Genomic DNA, 18,851 nt, shown 5'->3' with positions numbered 1-18,851 from the left:
AATGAAACTTTAGATTTCCCTGATCTTGGAAAGGTTTGCAGAACACATTACCAGAAGGAACATGAGGAATTGTAAGCAGCAGTCATAATGAACTAGCCTGGGAACTGTTTAAAAGACAGCTGAAATAAAATGTTCTGTAAGTTAAATGGCATAGAACTTCAACTGTGCATTCCATACAATTTAATTTTCAGCAGATTATGGTACGCCAGAGTGAAGCAGGGAGAAACCTATATTAAGTAATGCTTCAGTCTTGGACAGATAGCAATAAAAATGGGGTGAAAACATACGTTGCTGGGACTATAATAATGATGAAAAGTTACAAAGCTTTTTATATTTTTATCGTTGCTATACAATATATCAAGGCATGTTTCTGACCTGACTCAGAAGAAAACAAACAATCAAAAAAACCCACATCTGAAAAGGATGTAAAGAAATGAGTTGAAATATATGAAAGAAAGACTCAGGGAAAAATAAGCCTCCATTTCTACTCTAATGGGACACAGAGCCAGTGCTGAACAACTTTTGTTAGTGTAAGGAAGGGACATTGAGGCAATCTGAGCTTGGGACAATATGATTATTGGTTTTTAGCATTTAAAGGCACCTTCTCGAGCAGTTTTGATACCCTGAGTTCTTGGCAAGTCCCACTGTAACATGGGCAAATTATCTTACTGCTGCATTGCTAATACAGACAACAAAAAACACATTTAATTTTACTTTTAATTGGTGGCCAAAAGCTCTGTTATATATTGTTTTATATATTCTAACAAAGAAGGAAAAACTTTTCAGATGGTTTTGCTGGAAAACACTGCAATTTTGATTCGGCAGATGCTATTACAGCACGGTCTACTTTGAGCAAGTAAGCTGCCATCTGGGGGACAGGCTCCTATGTGTGACTTTGTTTTTAACATTGCTGTGTGCAAGCTCAAACTATTCTGTGGGAAAAAAAAAAAAAAAGAAAAAAAAAGGTAGAGATACACAGCAAAATGTCTTAGAGGTACTGCTAGAGCAGCAATGTGCTGTTTTGTTACTGTGTGGTGTGCGACCACCCCAGTGTGGGGCTCACTTCCCATTATAACTGGTGCATTTTGGGCTCATTCTGGCAAATTATGAAAGCAGAGAAAGGCATAAAACTTTATCTACCACAAAGCTTGCACCGTGACTGTGCAAGCCATGGCTCTGTGATTTATGCCTTTACAAGACTGTGTAAGCTAAAGAGGGTAGGACTGCATCACCGTCAGAGACCAGGCTTAAGCCATGAGGCTACAGAAAATACAGTGTGAATTCATGAAGCAGCACTTCTTCCCACTGAAAAAGGCATAAGATAATGTCTTGACACAAAGATAGCGATCGTGATGGTGCCTGCAGAGTGGAATGGGTAAAGGGGAAAGATTAAAAATGAGGTCATCAAACTGTGTTCAGCAAACTCACAGGGAACTATGTGCAATGTTGTTTTGATAGTTTCAAGAACAGAACTTTATTATTATTATTATTATTATTATTATTATTATTATTATTATTATTATTATTATTATTATTATTACTATTATTTCACTTCCTGCCTACTGTAAAACTGATCAAGTGCCTGTTTAAGTGGCAGGCGGTTTACTACCTAGAGATGACAGCATTTTAGTGATTTGTCAAGTGATCCACGTTGCAATACACATTATTTATTACATACTCTGTGTTTCAACAGCCACTTCCATCTGGAGATGAAACAGTGGGTTAGAGATGCTAATGAATAAAGAGGTCGTTACTGATTCATAATTTCTTCTATCAAAACAGAGTTAGAGCATTTCTTATTTTCGTCAGCTGTCCCTCAAAATCCCTGCGAGTCAACTGTGATTTTAAGGTTATGGTCTCTCCTCGCCGGGGGCTGGGGTGGGAGTAAATCTTCCTTGTGACACAAGGAAATCAGACTATGTAAGTGACTACTGATTACAGTGTTCTGGCAAACCTTTCAGCTATGGAAAAAAAAAGTAACTCTATGTTCTTCAGAATTTGACAGTCTTAGGATCTACCTGAAAACAAATAACATCAAATAAAATGGAACTTAAGGGCCATTTAGAGTAGATATTAGTCCTTCAGTCCTTATAGCATTTTGGCAGAGCAAGTGACTATTATTATCCTCATCCTGTACACATGAAAATACTGCCTGGCAGAAAGACTAAATGATTTAACAAAGCCATGTGAGAAGTAAAAGCGGGGAAGAAGTTCAGGGTTACATTCTTAGGTTTATTTTTCAGCCACCCCACTTTTTATTAGTTCATTTTAAAATCCCACTTTCCTATGCAGAAATTTCCTGCCAGGGCAGCATGACTTCTAGTAAGGTGTTATTTAAAAAGAGGGGAAAATCTTTTCTTTTAATAAAGGACAAATGTTACATTGACACGAACACCAGGCTCATAGAAAATCAGATCCTACAAACATATGTGAGACTGAGCAAGCTCAATTCCACCAGATCGTTAATATGAGGAAAAGTTACTCAAATTCATTTAATGGCTGCCAAACTTGGACATAACATCTTGGTACTACTGGCAAATTTCCCACTGACTTTACAAGGGCCGTGACTCTGCTCCTTGAAGCTTTGAGCTTTAACCAGCCTGGAACATGTCTTTCAAAAAAACACCTAAAATCAAGTCTTATCCTACCGAAGGCACTCAAAGACTCACAGCGTATGTGTACTTTCATATTTCCTTCAGATTTATTTCCAAATGGAATATAAGACTAGAATGAACTGTGTTACATAAATATCATTTATTATTCCGTAGGTGCCCAAGTGTTGAGCTGTGACAATACCCATTCTGCAAAAGCCAAGACAGGCTATAACAGCATCTTCAGAAGGTGACAAATGGAAATGCTTGCTGTTTGTTTGCTGCTAAGTAGGGATTCCTCTTGCTGCGGACTATGCAAGGTCCTAAAACACTAAAACACTTTCCACAGATAAACATTAGCTGCGAGTCTTTTTTTTTTTTTTTTTTTTTCCAAGCTCATAAAGTAAACCTGCAGCAAAGCAGTCTCTGCCCAGTTCTCCTTGAAAGCTCGGATCTGTTCCAGTACATGGCGGGCTCCAGAAAGGCAGGCTTGCCGATTGCTGCGTCCATTGTGCACGGCCTAATTTATAGTCCGAACCAGCGCCTCACTATAAAAGATCTGCTTCTCCCCGCTCACTTCCTATTTCCCACAGTTAAAGCAAGTTTCAAATAAAGGATTCACGGGCCTCCAAGCTTACAAATTAGGCAAAGTAACACTCAGACCATTTGCGAAGATTTTGTATTCAAAATGGTAAGTGAAAGGCCTAGAGAAATACAATCAAATCAAGGCAGAACAAAACCTAATGCAGGAAGTCTCTCCAAAGCTGTTTTTAATGTTGCCCATCACAAATACCTTTGGTTTAGGCACAAACGTATTTGAGTGAAGACTGGATACATGCCAGGAGCTGCTTTATAGACATTTGAAGCTGGAAGAATCTGCTTGGCTAATTGCTTGGTCTGGGCACAGTGTTGTAATACAACCTATTAAGCGCCTGAATTGCGTAAACTCAGGTTACGCTTTTGTACGGGTTTTTGAAAACCTATTTTGATTTAATATTGCTTTCAACAGTGTTACCACACAGCTTTATTTGCTACTTCCTGACAAGTTTTTCTCTCTCCAAGCCCCAACCTTAACATAAAAATGCAAACAGTTTCCCTGTGAACTTCAATGGCTTGTTATTTATACTTTACCGTGCTCCTTGTGTTGTATTAAAATAGGGGGGAAAAAATCTTTGTTTCCCAGGCAAGCCAGTGCTGAGATTGCTGGATGGGTCAGAAAAAAAGTAGGATTAGGATACCTCTAGCTTGGAAGAAGCATTCAACTGAGCAGAAGTAAAAAATTGAATGGAAACACCACATCTTCTTCGTCATCCTATAAGGATCCACTGTCTGCAAGGGCACTGCTCAAGGTGTCTGTCTTCGGAGGAGCGATTTATTCAGAAGCAGTCGACATCTTGGCATATTCCCACTCTGCTGGAGATGTGTGTGCAAAAATGCTGAATTTCGACTTTTCTGAGGGCTTAAACTTGTTTAACAGCTGCAGACTCACCAAAGGGCCAAATGTCACCGTAAAAATGCCCCTTGTGTTCTGATGTCTTATCTACTTAGTGGTCACAGTCCTCTAAGTAGCACTTTTCACAGTTTAGTTAAAAGAACCACCTTCACTCAGTGCGACTGATCAGCTCCTTGTTGTAAAAAAAAACACAACACCTTATAAAAAAAATGTTTTCTGACAGGTGAGAGCAAGTTTGCTATCCTGAAACTTGCAGCTAAAGGTCAATCCACAGCAGCAGAACGAATAAAATTCCACAACCTTTTGCAAGGAGAGACAGGAGGGGCAATGAGTGGTAACTTCTCCCTCCTGCTCTTTCAGCCTCGTTGGTTCACGTTGAAGGCACTGCAAGTGACCATGTATTGATCTACAAACACTCAGGGGGAAGTATATGTTCCCCTCTGAGTGCCCACACTAGGTGAACTGCCTTCACCAGCAAATAGTGAGAAGGTTTGTAGTAACTGAAACTGAGGCATTTTTTGCCTGCTAGCTTGGAAGCATCAGGCTTCATGCTTTAAAGCATCTTTTTTTGAGTGCTAGGATGATGAGAAACAAGGAGGAGGCAAGGAAATATATGAAAGAAGACTGCCTTTTTATGTATAATATTGTGACTCCAGGAGTTTGTTCTTCAAAAAATAATTGCCTGCTAGTACAAGATTCTCCATTAAAGTGAAAGATATCATCACTTAGATGATCGTTTCCCAGTGTGCTGTACTTTTGTGGGTATTTTAGCAGTATGCATTATTAAAAAAAAAACACTATTCCTATGCTATGCTTGGAAGTAAAGGATGTGAGCTGTCCAGTGGAGAAAAAGAAAACCAACAGCAGAAATTTTGGTATAAACCTGAGGCATGACCAAGAGAATCTCTGATGCCACTTAGTCAAAGTAAGTCAATATTCTGGCAGGAATGGGTGTTTAGATACCATTACATACCATTACACTGGTTTCTTGCTGGAGGTTCCTCTCTCTGCTTGTGCAAGGACAAAAGGCCCCCTCCCACCCTGCTGGTGGCAAAGAGCAGGCTGCTCCAGAAAGATGTGGTCCCAGTTTTCGCCAGCATGTGGAAAACAGAAGCCCTGTCCCCCCATCCCCTCCTCAAGGCCAACAGCTCGCCTGGCAGCTGCAGGAATCATGTTTCGCAGGGATTTAGGGCCAATGTACATGTTCAGCCTTTCATAAATTACCATGTGGCCTTGAGCAATGATGAATTAAGCTAAGGGGAAAAAAAAAATACAAAAGCTCTCCGCGGCTTATTCCTGACTTAGCCTTCCTAGAAGTTAATCAACCTGACAGAAGCTTTGAACCCACACTCCAAATATATAAATCAAACTAGTCAACATTTCTTCATCCTCCCCCATCACCACCGTGCTCGGAGCATGGCAGCACGGTGAGAGGCAGCAGCTCAACAAGTCCTGCTGCTGTGCTTCTCACCTGGGAGCTTGCATTCCTTTCTGCTAATCGCTCCCAAACCGATTACACCTTTGCTTACAAAGGAAATTGGTGATTTTTTTTTTTTTTTAATGTTCCTTATGTTCTCTTCACCTCTTTTCACAACAGCAAACTGTTAATACAACAGATGTAGCTTTTAAATCAAAATCGTTTCCTTCCTCTGATGGTAGAGCAGTGAACCATGTGTGCAGTAAGGCACGAAGGAAGCAAACAGTTTATCAGAATCCAAGGCGTGCAGGAGCATTGCTGAAGACCGTGCCAGGGATCATGTTACTGAAGCAAAAATCTTTGGCATTTTTACGCTGTATTTTGCCACCTCCAACTGCGTAACAGACAAAAGGCCAGAAAGAGATAAAGGGGAACAGGTGCGGTGGAATAAAAAGCAAGACTGTTCCATTTGGCACGCTGATGATCAGCTGCTTCACAATGAACCACTGCGCTTTTGGGGGGCTTTGTATTATTTGATTGCTGTACAAGTGGATGAATTTATACATTTGCTTTCCTACCACTTCCTCTTCTACTGTATCTTTTTGCAGCTATAGTTAGAAATGCAGGTGGTGCTGTGCACATGAGACAAAATAATTCCAAGGTCATTTTACCGGAACTCAAACAAGGCCACTGACAGCCATGAGCAGATGCTTTTTTGACACTTTCTATGACACTTGCTATGACATTACTTATCAGTTTTTTGTATTTTTTTTCTAAAAGGAAATGATGACGAATAAGGTCACCAAAGGCTCTGAAGTACAGTCAAAAATACAGTCTGAAAGTTTTGTAGCATGGAGGGATAATTAGGCAGGCCATCGTTCTGGCAGGTTAGAGATAATGATTGCTTTTGAAATCTCTGCTGTGAACAGTCAAAGAAACAAATTCTCAGATGTCGTTCAGGCCACAATTAAATCCCCAAACAGTAACCATGTAAAGAGAAGGAAGTGGAGGGAAGGAGGGCTTGTACCCATCACTGATTATCAAATGCTATGCTATTGCAATCTTAGATCACTATCTTACATTTTTAAAATAGGTCACATCACTGTTACAAAGAATGTTGAGGCTTCTTTTAGAATGCAACAGCTTTGCTGAAATATGTTTTTACCATATGTTTTAATTAAAAATGTAGGGTTTTCATCAAATAGCTTTTGAGGACTGTCACAGGGGTCATTTTATTAAATCATAAGCAGCAAAAACAAGAAACACAATATCCAGGAAAATACAAATTATTTGCATCCAGCATGTTTGAAATTCCCCCTGCTTTTTAATACTTGTTTGGCTGATATGTTTGCAAGAAATAACTGTTGGCCTAGGGATTCAACGCCCCACTTCTGAAATGTGGCCTGAGAATGTCGCCAAGACTGAAAAAACAAAACAAAACAAAACAAGAAATTACTTGAGGGCTGAAGAAACAGCCTTATGGAAAGAGAACGTAAAGAGGTCAGTCATTCTCCTGCACTTGTCTGCCAGAAGACTGGGAGGTGAATTGACTGCTCTGTGTAAGTGCCTTCCTGGGGAGAAAATACTGGTTTTTAAAGAGCTCTTTAATCGAGCAGAGAAAGGCATAACAGGGAATACAGGCCAGATATAATCAAGTTAAAAAATAAGGAATGTTTTCGGCCGAGAGGCAATTAATTACTTAAACTAACAGGGAAAATAGTAGATTTCCTGCCACTGAACTTACTCTCAACTGATGTTTTTTTATCAAGACTGGATTATCAGGAGAAGTTATCAGATAGGGATAATTAGATAGAGATTTTAGGGTTGGTTATAAACAAGAATTTGGATTCAGAAAGCACTCAGTGATTTAACGCTCTCTTAGGAACGTCAGTGTTGCAACTCAGTGCATACAGATCTATATCTGAACCTTTTGAGCACAAAGGCAAGGTAAGACAGAAGAATCTACCTGTAAGTGTATGTATCTATATAAATAAAAAATGTTCAGGCTTTCTTTCTGCATTATCATGTAACAAACAATGTCACAACCCTATTTTTTTTTTAATTTCCTTTATAAACCATATTTAAACTGGGATTCAAGACTGCACACAGGTGTCTTGTACAAGCAAGTATGTGTCTCTCCCTGTGTCAAATAATATTCAGGCTATAGCAGACTTTACACTTGGACACTAATTCTGATGTAGGATTTCAGGCTCTAACTAACCCATACCCCACAACTCCACCTATTATTGGGTTTTGGAGTCATCCCAGCACTGCCTGGACCGAGAAGTCCTAGTCCCAGTGTCATGTCCCTGTGTCATCATGTCCCGATTCCAGAGTGGTGCAAATTAGTCAAATGTCCAACCACCTTCCTCAAACTGGTTCCTACTGATCAGACACCCAAGCTGTGTGTCAGGATCTCCCCCAGGGATGTGGCAGAGCCAGCATTATCCTAGTCCTTCACATTTATCTGGCCTTTTTAATTGCTGAAAGGCACTGACCCTGATCAGAAAGACTGGTTTTAAAGGGTTGACTGGGGCTGTCCCCCAAAAGACAATGTAATCACAGACAGTGACATTAAAAGGAGAGATCCTTTAAACTTTAAGTGTCCCCTCTGAACAATTTTGTCTCTGAACAATTGATTTGGTGTCACACATTTGGGTCTTGGGAGGATGAGAGGTATAAATTCCTTTTAATACAATCAATAGCAATATTCCCCAACATCACAGAAGCACTGTTGTATTTTGGACCATTATGTGGTGATACAATTGTCAAAATCTATCATTGCTGCTGGTGATAGGGACTCCCTCAGCTGGAGGAAGGCAAATTACTTTTATGTGAGCACGAAGAGGACAAAAGGAGAAATACCACTTTGAAGCATTCACCAGTCCATTCTTTACAACCAGACGGAAAGCCTCTGAAAAATATCCCCTCCATTAGTTAACAGTGGTCTCAAAGGATGAGGTTTTAGTTGAATGGCAAAGTTATTAATTTTTATAGCATATACATTCCACTAAAAAATGAAAAACTTGCCAGAAAATGAATGTGATATTCTACCTGTGTCGTGGCAATGTTTGTTCCATCGGTGACTTCCACAGTCATATTATATATTGACCTCTGCTCTGCATCCAAGGGTTTTGCAATGACAATAGTGCCCACTCCCTTCTCCGCGTCGAAAGAACTATCGTAATTCCCTCCTAATTGTTGCACAAAAATACAATTAAATTAGCCATCTCTGGAAAATTTCCATTGCAAATGTTCCTACAAGTGGGCATATCTGTTTACTGGCATCCATCTTAATGGCTTGCCTTAGCATACACAGTACATCTACTGATATTTCTTTGTTCGTAACTCATTTATATTTCAAAGCACAGTTTGTATATTGGAAAGCAGATATCATTAAAATGCACTGCAAGAAAAAAATCTAGCTGTATATTTAAGTGAACCATAACTGAGTCTATAAAAAGAATGCAATGGCTATAAGCCCGTAAGATGTTGCCCTTGCAGTTTGAGTAATGAACAAGCACAATAATCTTTTTGTATAAAAATCATTTTAAGATGGTTTTGTTCCACAAATTTTATTTTCAGGAATTTCTCACTGATGCTTGTGGGTGCGAAGACCATTGAGTCTAAAAATTACAATTATAATAAATTTAAAAAATGCAAATAGAGATTTGTTATGTTAATTTCAAGGACAATGAAAATTACTGGCAGCAAAGGTCACATTCTACTAGTCTTTTAGGAATTATTTAAATAGATCTGACAGGATACACATCATAAATTCCTTTCCATTAAAAAAACCCTCACAAAGCACTGTTCTGAAACTAATATCCCCTTATCCTGTCACACACTGAATGATGCAGCAGTGAAAAAACCCTCCTGAGTCTCAGGTAAAAGAAAAAAAACAGTAAAAGAAAAAAATCTATTAAAAAGTAGGAGAAAGCCATAAATAATTTGAGATTAAAGGGTTACAGGATTTCTCAGCCACAGCTATAGTTTATAAATTAGAACCACTCATTATGTTCAAAAGTAAAGCATACACTCCCTGCTGCTAAGCTGCTTCTTACTCACTCAACTCTAAAGTGAAATTTATTATGAGTTGAGTCTGTAATTTTTGGAGGCTGGGGACAGGAAGAGGTGGAACACAACACTGCTGACAAACGAACTCTTAAGGTATATTCATCACACAGCAATGCAATGCCACTAGCTACAGACTCTGACAATCCAGTTCTGCAAAGTGGTAAAATGCTTTCAAGTCCCACTGGCAATAAAACTTGTGTAAGAGCTGCTGTCTTGGCATTAGATCCACAGGTAGAAAGACATCTCCATTCCACTGACTTAGTTCTTATGCAAAATAAATATGTATATATATATTGTACCTGCTGTATTATCACAAAATGTCTCTCATTTTAGGGCTGGAGACAGAGAAGAGGAGGGGACAGTTTTCCTTGCTCTGCCTTCAAGTCCTGTATCTGCATGGTTTGCTGATCAATAACTGGACTTATTCTCAGAAATAGTCATGCATTTAGTGAGAGGAGAAAGGCTTTGGGATTCCAAGAATTTTCCGATTTAGAGGAATAACTGCAGGTGAGCAGAATGAAATTGCAGCCCCTAAATACCTTAACATGGAGAAACCTTCACTTCTCTCTCCCTTTTGCTCAAGTTACTTCAAAGAAAGAGTAAGCTAGAAGAAGCACTGCTTTGTCCGTATCTGCCTTGGAGGCCATTCAGGTAAGGTGAGAAGAATAGGGGGGAAGGAATAAGAGAACAGGTGATCTATGCAAAAGAAAGACAGAACCAGTGAACTTCTGCCCTTTGAAAAAAATCCAAATATGATCATTTCAGACTTGACATCAGGCTTCCCTATGCTGAATATATGTATATACATATTTATAGCTCTGAGCCTAACAGATGCTGTTGTGGTTCTCCAGGAAAATACTGACACTGGATCTGCTGTGATTTATGGAGCATAGAAACATTGCTTATTCCCTAACCTCCTTCTGCAAGCCCAAGTTGCATATTTTTTCTTGACTGTTATATATATATATATATGTTTAAAATTATTTGACACTAGGAAAGAAAAGTAATTGTCCTTGACATTTAAGCAATACTGAAGTATTTGGACATTGATCATATGTTCATTTTATTATTATTATTATTATTATTATTATTATTATTATTATTATTATTATTATTATTATTATTATTAAAGTTAGTCTGGCAGAAAAAAGATGTCATCTCCCAATTAATGTTTTAAATTGATTTACTTGAGAAAAACTGTACCATGAAAAGTAATGCTGAAAAAGCATCCTTTGAAGAAGAGAGTTTGAGATTCTTGCGAGGAAATCTCTGCTGAAATGAAGCTAGCCTTGGGACAGTAGGCACTTTACAAAGAGAATGTTTCATACTGATAACCATGAAAACAAAATGAAAGCCTATACTTCAAGATGCATAATAACCATCTTAATAAGCACTCAAAAATTATATGCTATCAACTGGCATACATGTCCAAAGAAACCCTGCCTTTAAAAGTTCCAAGAAGGAAAATGGAAGGATTAACAATAAATGTTTCAAATGCCCTTCTTCTATTGGCTTATTGCAAGGTGTGGAAGGCACTGTATGTGTATTGCAAATACCCCAACTTCTTAAAAACACTTTCACAAAATGTAGTATACTCTTCCCATAAAATATGAACTGAATAAATCATGAAATCACGTGATTTTTTTTTTATATGGTATAGACATCTTTCAAAATAGTCTAGAGATAAACAAATAAATCTTGGGCACCAGCCACCCCACTCTAGCCTATACTTGTAACTAACCAGGCAATGCACTTTATTCCATATTGATTCATCTTCTATTAAACAATGCAGAAACTGCATCAAAACTGAGTCAGGGATGGGTCAAAGAACAACCCATTGTGAGATCTGTGGTTATTATATCTTCTGGAGTGAAATACTGATTTATATTTTATTCAGCGTGGTACACTTTAATAGACCACAGTCAGCTGTTGGCAATGAAGAACTTGCCAAATGGTTGAACTTCTGGGAATAACTTCTCTTCTGGCCTGGTATATTGTGTCCTGCTGCTCATCTAAAGTACTAGGGATGGTCTGGAAATACTTTGTACTGCTCCTCAGCCTTGACATACCCTCAAAACAGAACCTCATATGATGAATTATTTTGAAGTTACACTGAAGTATAATTATTGAATTAGGCATAAATGCTAAACTATAAGTCTTAATAGATGTGTAAAGTATGTGTAAGGCCTGTTTGAAGACCCCAGAGAAGCACTCAACAGAATTATATTTGGAAGACGGGTGCTGAAAGTGTATAGACAGAGAGGAGTCATATTAAAAAAACAACAGGATTTTTCTATTAAAAACTAGTCCAGCTGAACTATTCTGGGAATTGCATGGGAAGCAACTTTCTTCCAAAATGTGCTCACATCGAGGACAGAGGGCTGAGGCTGTAAGAGGTGACAGCTGAGGAGGTGTCAGCGTTACACATTTCTGGAGTACTGAGTATTCTGAGGCCAGTTTTCAAAAGCATGCTGCTGTGTAACTCCAAATCCTTTTGATGCAAGTGTATTTGCATTGCTGTAAACTTCAGCAGTATCAGTTTTACCAGTGTTACTATTGACCATTTAACAATTTCTTTGATCACAATCTTAGGATGAAAGCAGGCTAAGGATGATGAAATTTTGTTCATCTGTTCAGTTTTATTAATGTGAATTTATATTACTTATTCCATTTTCTAGCACATGGCACATGCTTTCCTTTTTATTATCTAGTAAAACCTGCTTTCAAATACAAGATATGTAGAAACTGTCTTTGCTAATGTGCTTGCAATTGCATTAGGAAAGAAATATTTCAACTGAAGATCAAACACTGTGAGTTCCTTGGGCACTTTAGGAAAATCAGTGATAAAAAAGGCAAGTTAACTGAATGGGCAAAGTGGCTACTCGTTGTCCTAAGACATTTTAACACTGAATGACTTAAGAGAAATTGGCTGTTGTTGCCAATACACTGCAGGCTAAGATGTAATATTGATACATCTTCAATACAGATTAAAGAATTCCCTTAAAATACCCTGATAAACTGAAACCCTTAAGGTGGGAAAAATCCACATCTAGTTGCAATGTCATCTTTAGGTGAGACTGCATATTGTGTTTGGATGTTATAAATTAATCCAGAAAGTGTTTTGTTTCTCTAATTGACTATTAAGACTCCCAAAGACAGCTAGCATGGATATTTATGTCTATACTTCGGACATCTAAAGTGAAATGATATGATTTCTACCCTTACTTTCTCGAGATTGATCTTTATGCTCTTGCATAAACTGTGGAAGCAGTAAATTTCCATAACTAGGAGATTTTTATGTTATCTGAAAGCATGTTGTCATTTATATAGGATTTTCCAGTATAACTGTAGCCAATTCCAGATGTTATCAAACTCAGGACAGCTGCAGAAGAAGCCCCTGGTACAAAGGAGCTTATTTGTTGGTCCTTGCTACAGCTTCATGACTTCTTTCCAGCACAGCCCTTATTTTCAATTTGGGAGATGCTATGTAGCACATGTAAGAAGGAGGTATCAGGGAATTGAACCTGAACACCTCTGATTCAACAGCCTACCAGTTGTGTTCTTGGTTTAGATTTTTTTGATTACATTTTTTTGACTGAATCTGGAGTGTCACCTTGTTTCTTAGCTCATTTCTGGGCTTCATAATCACTATCAGCATATTTTTCTTCTGAAAAAAAAAAAGTCCTGCATGCTAGAAAAAAAATAATTTTCCTTTTATAAAAAGAGATGGCTAAGAAAAAAAAAAAAAAAAGGTATTGAATCTTACATGACTAACAGGAGGGGTCTTCTGACGTCAAGCTTACCACACATTTTGTGCAATTTGGTCAAGGAAAGATTCCTGAACTGTTTAAAAGGGATTTCTAATGAGATTTCTAGACATCAACTAGAAAATTCGTGTAAGGAAAGATACAGTGCAACTACCACTATACCCTTTTTAGAATTCAAGAAAAAAAAATAATTTTCATGCATATTCTGCTTGCATTTTGATTATTGTATTTGCTGCAAGCAATGAAGGTTATTTTGTAGTGCTCGTCCTAGATGGAGCTTATTTTTGGTAGGAGGCTGAGCCTCTTTATGTTCCTATCAGCTGCTGATACGCTGTTTTAGACAGGATTATCCTGCTGTGAGAAATCATTTCCTCCTCTGAGAAGAAAACATGTCAGCAAACCTGGAGGAGTTGTAGGCAAATGAGTCCCATCTGAGGGCCTTTCTTCCTTTTTTCCAGTGGAATGATCAAGAAGAGTGGGATTGAATATACACCTGAGAAATGTCTGATGACTGTGGAGATTCTGAATTGCTGGGTCTTAGATGCCAAGATTAATTACTCTGAATTCTGGAGGAGGACATCCCCAAACGAAGACCCTTCCTTCACTGGCAGATAGCAAAGAACATACAAGCTAAGCTACATGTTCAAATGTAAAAAAGCCAGGATGTATCACAATCTTCACACAAGACTCATTTGGCTTAACATGACGGAAGAGCGGAGAAGAGAAATACAGGAGACGACCTAATTTAGAGAGTAATACTCTGGGACAACTTTTCTCAGAGCAGAAAGGATTCTTACTTGTCTTGCCCCAAAGTAAACTAGCAACACTGAGGACACTGATGATAAAGTGGGTCTATTGCTACAACTCTCACGTTGCTCAGAGAAGAGACTCAGAGGAGAATACAGAAAGCAAATTCACCCTGACTCTCACGGACAAGTCTGAAGTGCCTCTAGGATTTCCAGGGAAAGAACCAATAGCCAAATTTCAAATATTTCTGTTTCCAAAAATAGGAAATAAACTTAACGATCACCTTATGAAATACTCATTTGACTACAGACTTTTGTTAATTACAACATAATACATATTAGTAACATAACATGCAAAGATTTATTGTCTTATGTACTACATCACTCTAAGAAGAAGAAAATACTGCAGAGTTTAAGTTTTCAGAAAGATAAAACTATTGCAAGGAGATTCAAAGCTCTGGGTTTGCTGCTAAGAAGCCAAAGGTAAGGGCAAAAAAGCAGAAAATAAATTAGAAGGTATATTAGCTAGTTCTCTGAGAATATAATTGAAAGGAGGCTAGGGAGGTACATGTTTTTGATGTTAAGGAAAATTTGCAGAACTGTGAATTATATGGACTATTAATTAAAATTAATAGATCTTAAAATTATTGCCATTTAAGCACCCTTGATAAAAAACTCCAGATGTACTTTAAAATTTTGTCTGTTTTATTAAGGCATGGGCTGGGAAAGATAGAGGGAGGCCAATTTGGAGAATCAGAGAGATGTTATGCAACATGCTACTTAAGCAAAAACTAGCACCATGCAGCTTAGCTCCAGTGGTCAAAGTAATCATCACACCATTTCCACCACTAACAAAGGAAGAAAGAAACAGAGGGTTCAATTTACCTGGGAGAAATAAAGATGTCATGAATTATCTTGGAACTTCTTTTAAAATTTTTTTTTTTTTTTGGAAATGACTGAATAAATTTAACATAACTTAAACAACCTGCATTCATGTCTTTTGCATTGTGTGATCTGCATGAACTGAGAATGGTATTGAATGCATTCTGAAAACAGAAAACAGCAGTGACATCTCAACCATTCCCAATTAAACAACAAAATAACCAACCAATCCTGTTTGTCTCTAGTCTCCCTGTCTGCAAGGCACCATTCCCTATCTTAGAGGTGATTAGCTGAAGAACAAGCAGTATTTTAAGGTGCATACAATGTATGTGTAAATTAGATACTGAAGTTAGGCAAACAGCAGCCTAGAAAGCCTAATCTTCAGCCACCCTTCCCCCCTTCTTTAGCTTGGAGAAAGTGCATGTTATGCATTAAAAAAGAGGTCCTCTGGAATTCCAATGCCCATTTAGTTTGAAAAGGTCATAAACATAAAGGTCAAGCTGCAAACTCTGTATTAAACCATGCCTCTACATAAGCCTTCAGGGCTTTTGTTGACATTACTGTGAACTGTGCACAGAGGTCCAAAATCACAAAATACCAGATGGAGTGGGATCAGGTCTAGGTTTTACAACAGCATAGCAACCCTCTCTTGCATCAGCAGTCCAGTACAGCTTTCCATTTCCTAGAACTAACTTCTACTAACAACCTATATCTTTCACTGGGCTTTTCATCAGGCACCATTGTTAGAATTGTAGAATCACAGAATGGTTTGGGTTGGAAAAGAACTTAAAGCCTATTCCATTCCAACCCCCTGCCATGGGCAGGGACACCTCCCACCAGCCCAGGTTGCCCAAAGCCCCATCCAGCCTGGCCTTGAACACCTCCAGGGATGGGGCATCCACAGCTTCTCTGGGCAGCCTGTGCCAGGGCATCGCCACCCTCTGAGTGAAGAATTCCCAGTGTTCCTCCAAAAGGAAAGTATTGATATCTCTTTTTCTACATGATGATATTGCAGAACAAGAAGAATAAGTGTTCTTGATACTGACACTGACTAAAGGCAGCAAAGATAACCTAAACATGAAACAGTATCTATAACCCTCTCAGGGTGGACTTTGTGTTTGCAGCCTGTATGCAGAGCGTCTGAACAACAAAGTCATCTGCATGCCTGGGATTGCTGGCTGTTCATATTGCAGAAACGGGGGCTGTTGCTAGCGCTGTTGTTAATAACAGCAGTAATATTTAATGGCAACATTCATATGGCAACAGTACCAAACTGGATGGTCAGGGTCATCGATTTCTCATTAAGTCTAGGGGAGCTCTGTCTCCGTGACCCTCTGCATCGTGCAGCATCAGGAGCTATAGCCTATAAGGAAACCATTAGCATTGTTTGAATAGCCAAAATCTTCTAATCCATTTGAAGTATTTTAGCCATAAAGGTCACAGTAAGTGACAAATTAAAGGCTTAAATTTCATTATGTTCTTCCCATCACCTCTGTTTGTGAGGCAAATGTGAAATATTATTATAAAGTGTTGCTAGATTGCAAATGAGTCTAACAATGTAAAAGAAGGCAGCTGAAGAATGGGGGCTTCTCTCAGTGCTTAACACAGGCAGCATTTTAATGAGTCGGTGAATTCACCAAGGAAAAGACCAAAAGGCTGTGAAGGGCAGAGGAGTCCAGCAAAAGGTTCAAATGGGAAAAAAGTGTCAATAATATCAATAAAGACGGATTTCTCCTGGGACGAAAGTTAGGGTCAGTGAGGAAGAAAAAGGGAATGTAAACATTAGCTAATAAATTGCATGCAGCATACTGAAACAGCCAAGGGAATGGGAGGGAAACAGTAGGAAACATATGCTGTCCTTCCCCAGAGGCTAGCAGGAACCCCGGAACATGATAATAGCTTTGGGTTTAATTTTAATGCTGTTGGCACCAGAAACCTTGCTACAAATTCAAAGAGGAAATGCAGCTGCTTCTGCCTTTCATCTGCACAAATTGGCAATAAAAGGTGGATGAAAATGACTCTGACAGACCCTTTCTCTTGTGGTCCTTGCCCTTCCTGTGGGCTAAACCCATCCACAAATAGCTATGCTGAAATGGAAGCCGGGCTCAATCCCTGTAAATAAAGACTGCTGATGCACCCTTTCCACTAAGTCTGTAGCAAAGGCCTTTGTTTCTCTAATCTTTCATATAGTATTTGCTTTATAACCCTTCATTTAAATAACACTGCTTTGTGCAGACAGTGTTTGACATCCCAGGATACACAAACATTACCTACAAGTATCTGCAAATATTAAATACCGCTGTAACTTTGCAGGGTCATTGTGCTGCTGGGGGAAGTCTCGATTTGGAGATCTTTTATTTTAAATGACGTAACCGAATTAGCAGCAGAAGCAAGGAAACAATGCTTAGGAACATTGACTCCTGTTTCTCCACTGCAACCAAGTGAGACCCTCTAGTCCCTGTCTTTCTGGCAACTACATCCTTAAGTGCATTTCACTGGGATTTTAATACTTCTATGGCATTCCCTCTGCTTTGCTAAGTATACTTCTCTCTCCCTATTTTTGTAAGCAATTTTATGTGAGGCAATTTTGTGGTTGAAATCTCACATCAAAACACATTTCTCTTTTTCAGCTTGCATTCAAGACAAACTTTTGGTGGCTCCATTTGTAACCCATATGTTGATGCATCCCATTCTGTTTCACAGTTAAATGGATGGCACTGGACTGTGAAAAGTTTGAATTAATTATTTGTGATAAACTGTGGAAAATCCGTGAATAAAATGATAATAATTGGACACAAATACGGTAAAAGCTGTCATAGAAAGAAACGCAGCACATCCATGTGTCGCATTGCATCCTGTCACAGGCACTTATGAAAGATGTAATATAAATTGTCTCAAAGAACTTGCAAAAATAAAAGGCAGCCTGGATAGTTGTATTTTAGCAAATGTGTTTGCACTAAGGGTACCTTCTGTTGAACAGTTCTGCCCACAAGCTGTCTGTAGAATATAGAACATCTCTCGAGCATGCTTGCCACCTTGAAGCAGGGCAGTCGGAAGCAGAAAAAAAAGAACAGAATGCAGAAAAAAAGGTGAAGAAAGAGAGAAATGAGGGACAGCAAGTCTAAGTACCATAAATACATTTAGAAATGAGATTAGCAAAGTATGACAATAGAATTTAAATGACAGACAACATTAAGATTGCAGTAAATAACATACTATGAAAAAAAACAATTCAGCCATACAGCGCTTTTTTCAGCTTAGCTAAGGAGTCATAACAAAAGCAGGAATATTATTACTATTGTTATTGCTATATATATATAGCATTTCCATTTCAGCATTACAAAAGTGGTTTTAATTTTGGGGAGACAGTTCATGTTAGTTGTCTTGCTCTCAAAACCACATATCCATACGCTTTGCTTTTGAAGCTTCTTCCTATTGCCACTGGCTCCCAACTTACCGACAATATCAAACCAGAGAGGGATGTTAGATGGCTGCACAGAGACCACCCCAACGATTTCCGTCACTTTATCACTTTCCATGATGGTGAAGTTGTAAAAGGGTTCATCAAAAGTCAGTGGCACTGGCGAGGGTGCAGGCTTTTTTATCCACTCGATGTGGAGGCGTGCAGTTGAAGATTTTTGGGGCCGGCCGTTGTCCACTGCCTTTATCTGGTGGGTGTAAAGAAAACAGGACCCAGACTGAGCATCCCAGCTTGGCAGTTCAGACCTAATTCTATCACAAGAAGACACCTTCTTGGAAAATGGCCCTTTAATTTTTTATGCAAAATCCCAGGGAGAAGAAAAAAAAAAAAAGAGGGATTTAAGCATTTACTTCACTGTTATTCATTTTTTCCATTACACTTTGACTTTACATTGAAAAGACTGATTTAAAAGTGAAATATTTTGACAGAACTGATGG

The 18,851-nt window shown here is 38.6% G+C and overlaps 1 protein-coding gene across 4 annotated transcripts in view; it reads right to left on the bottom strand.

The window, feature by feature from the left end:
• The window catches only part of FAT3 (FAT atypical cadherin 3), a gene marked incomplete at both ends in the record, with an annotated part of 325,298 nt that overhangs the window by 83,313 nt on the left and 223,134 nt on the right, over window positions 1-18,851 (bottom strand). For 2 of the 4 annotated variants that reach the window (XM_084300861.1, XM_084300863.1), the window contains 3 exons: window positions 8,516-8,655; window positions 17,900-17,968; window positions 18,391-18,601. In XM_084300861.1, the coding sequence (XP_084156987.1) occupies window positions 8,516-8,655; window positions 17,900-17,968; window positions 18,391-18,601 (420 nt within the window). The remainder of the gene's footprint in view (window positions 1-8,515; window positions 8,656-17,899; window positions 17,969-18,390; window positions 18,602-18,851) is intronic. The other 2 variants (XM_084300862.1, XM_084300864.1) reach the window with 1 other exon arrangement.

Source organism: Netta rufina (assembly GCF_964035555.1).
Source record: "Netta rufina genome assembly, chromosome: 1".
Taxonomy (NCBI): Eukaryota; Metazoa; Chordata; class Aves; order Anseriformes; family Anatidae; genus Netta; species Netta rufina.
Note: the sequence above shows the minus strand (reverse complement) of the source record. Positions and strands in the feature narration are given on the sequence as shown.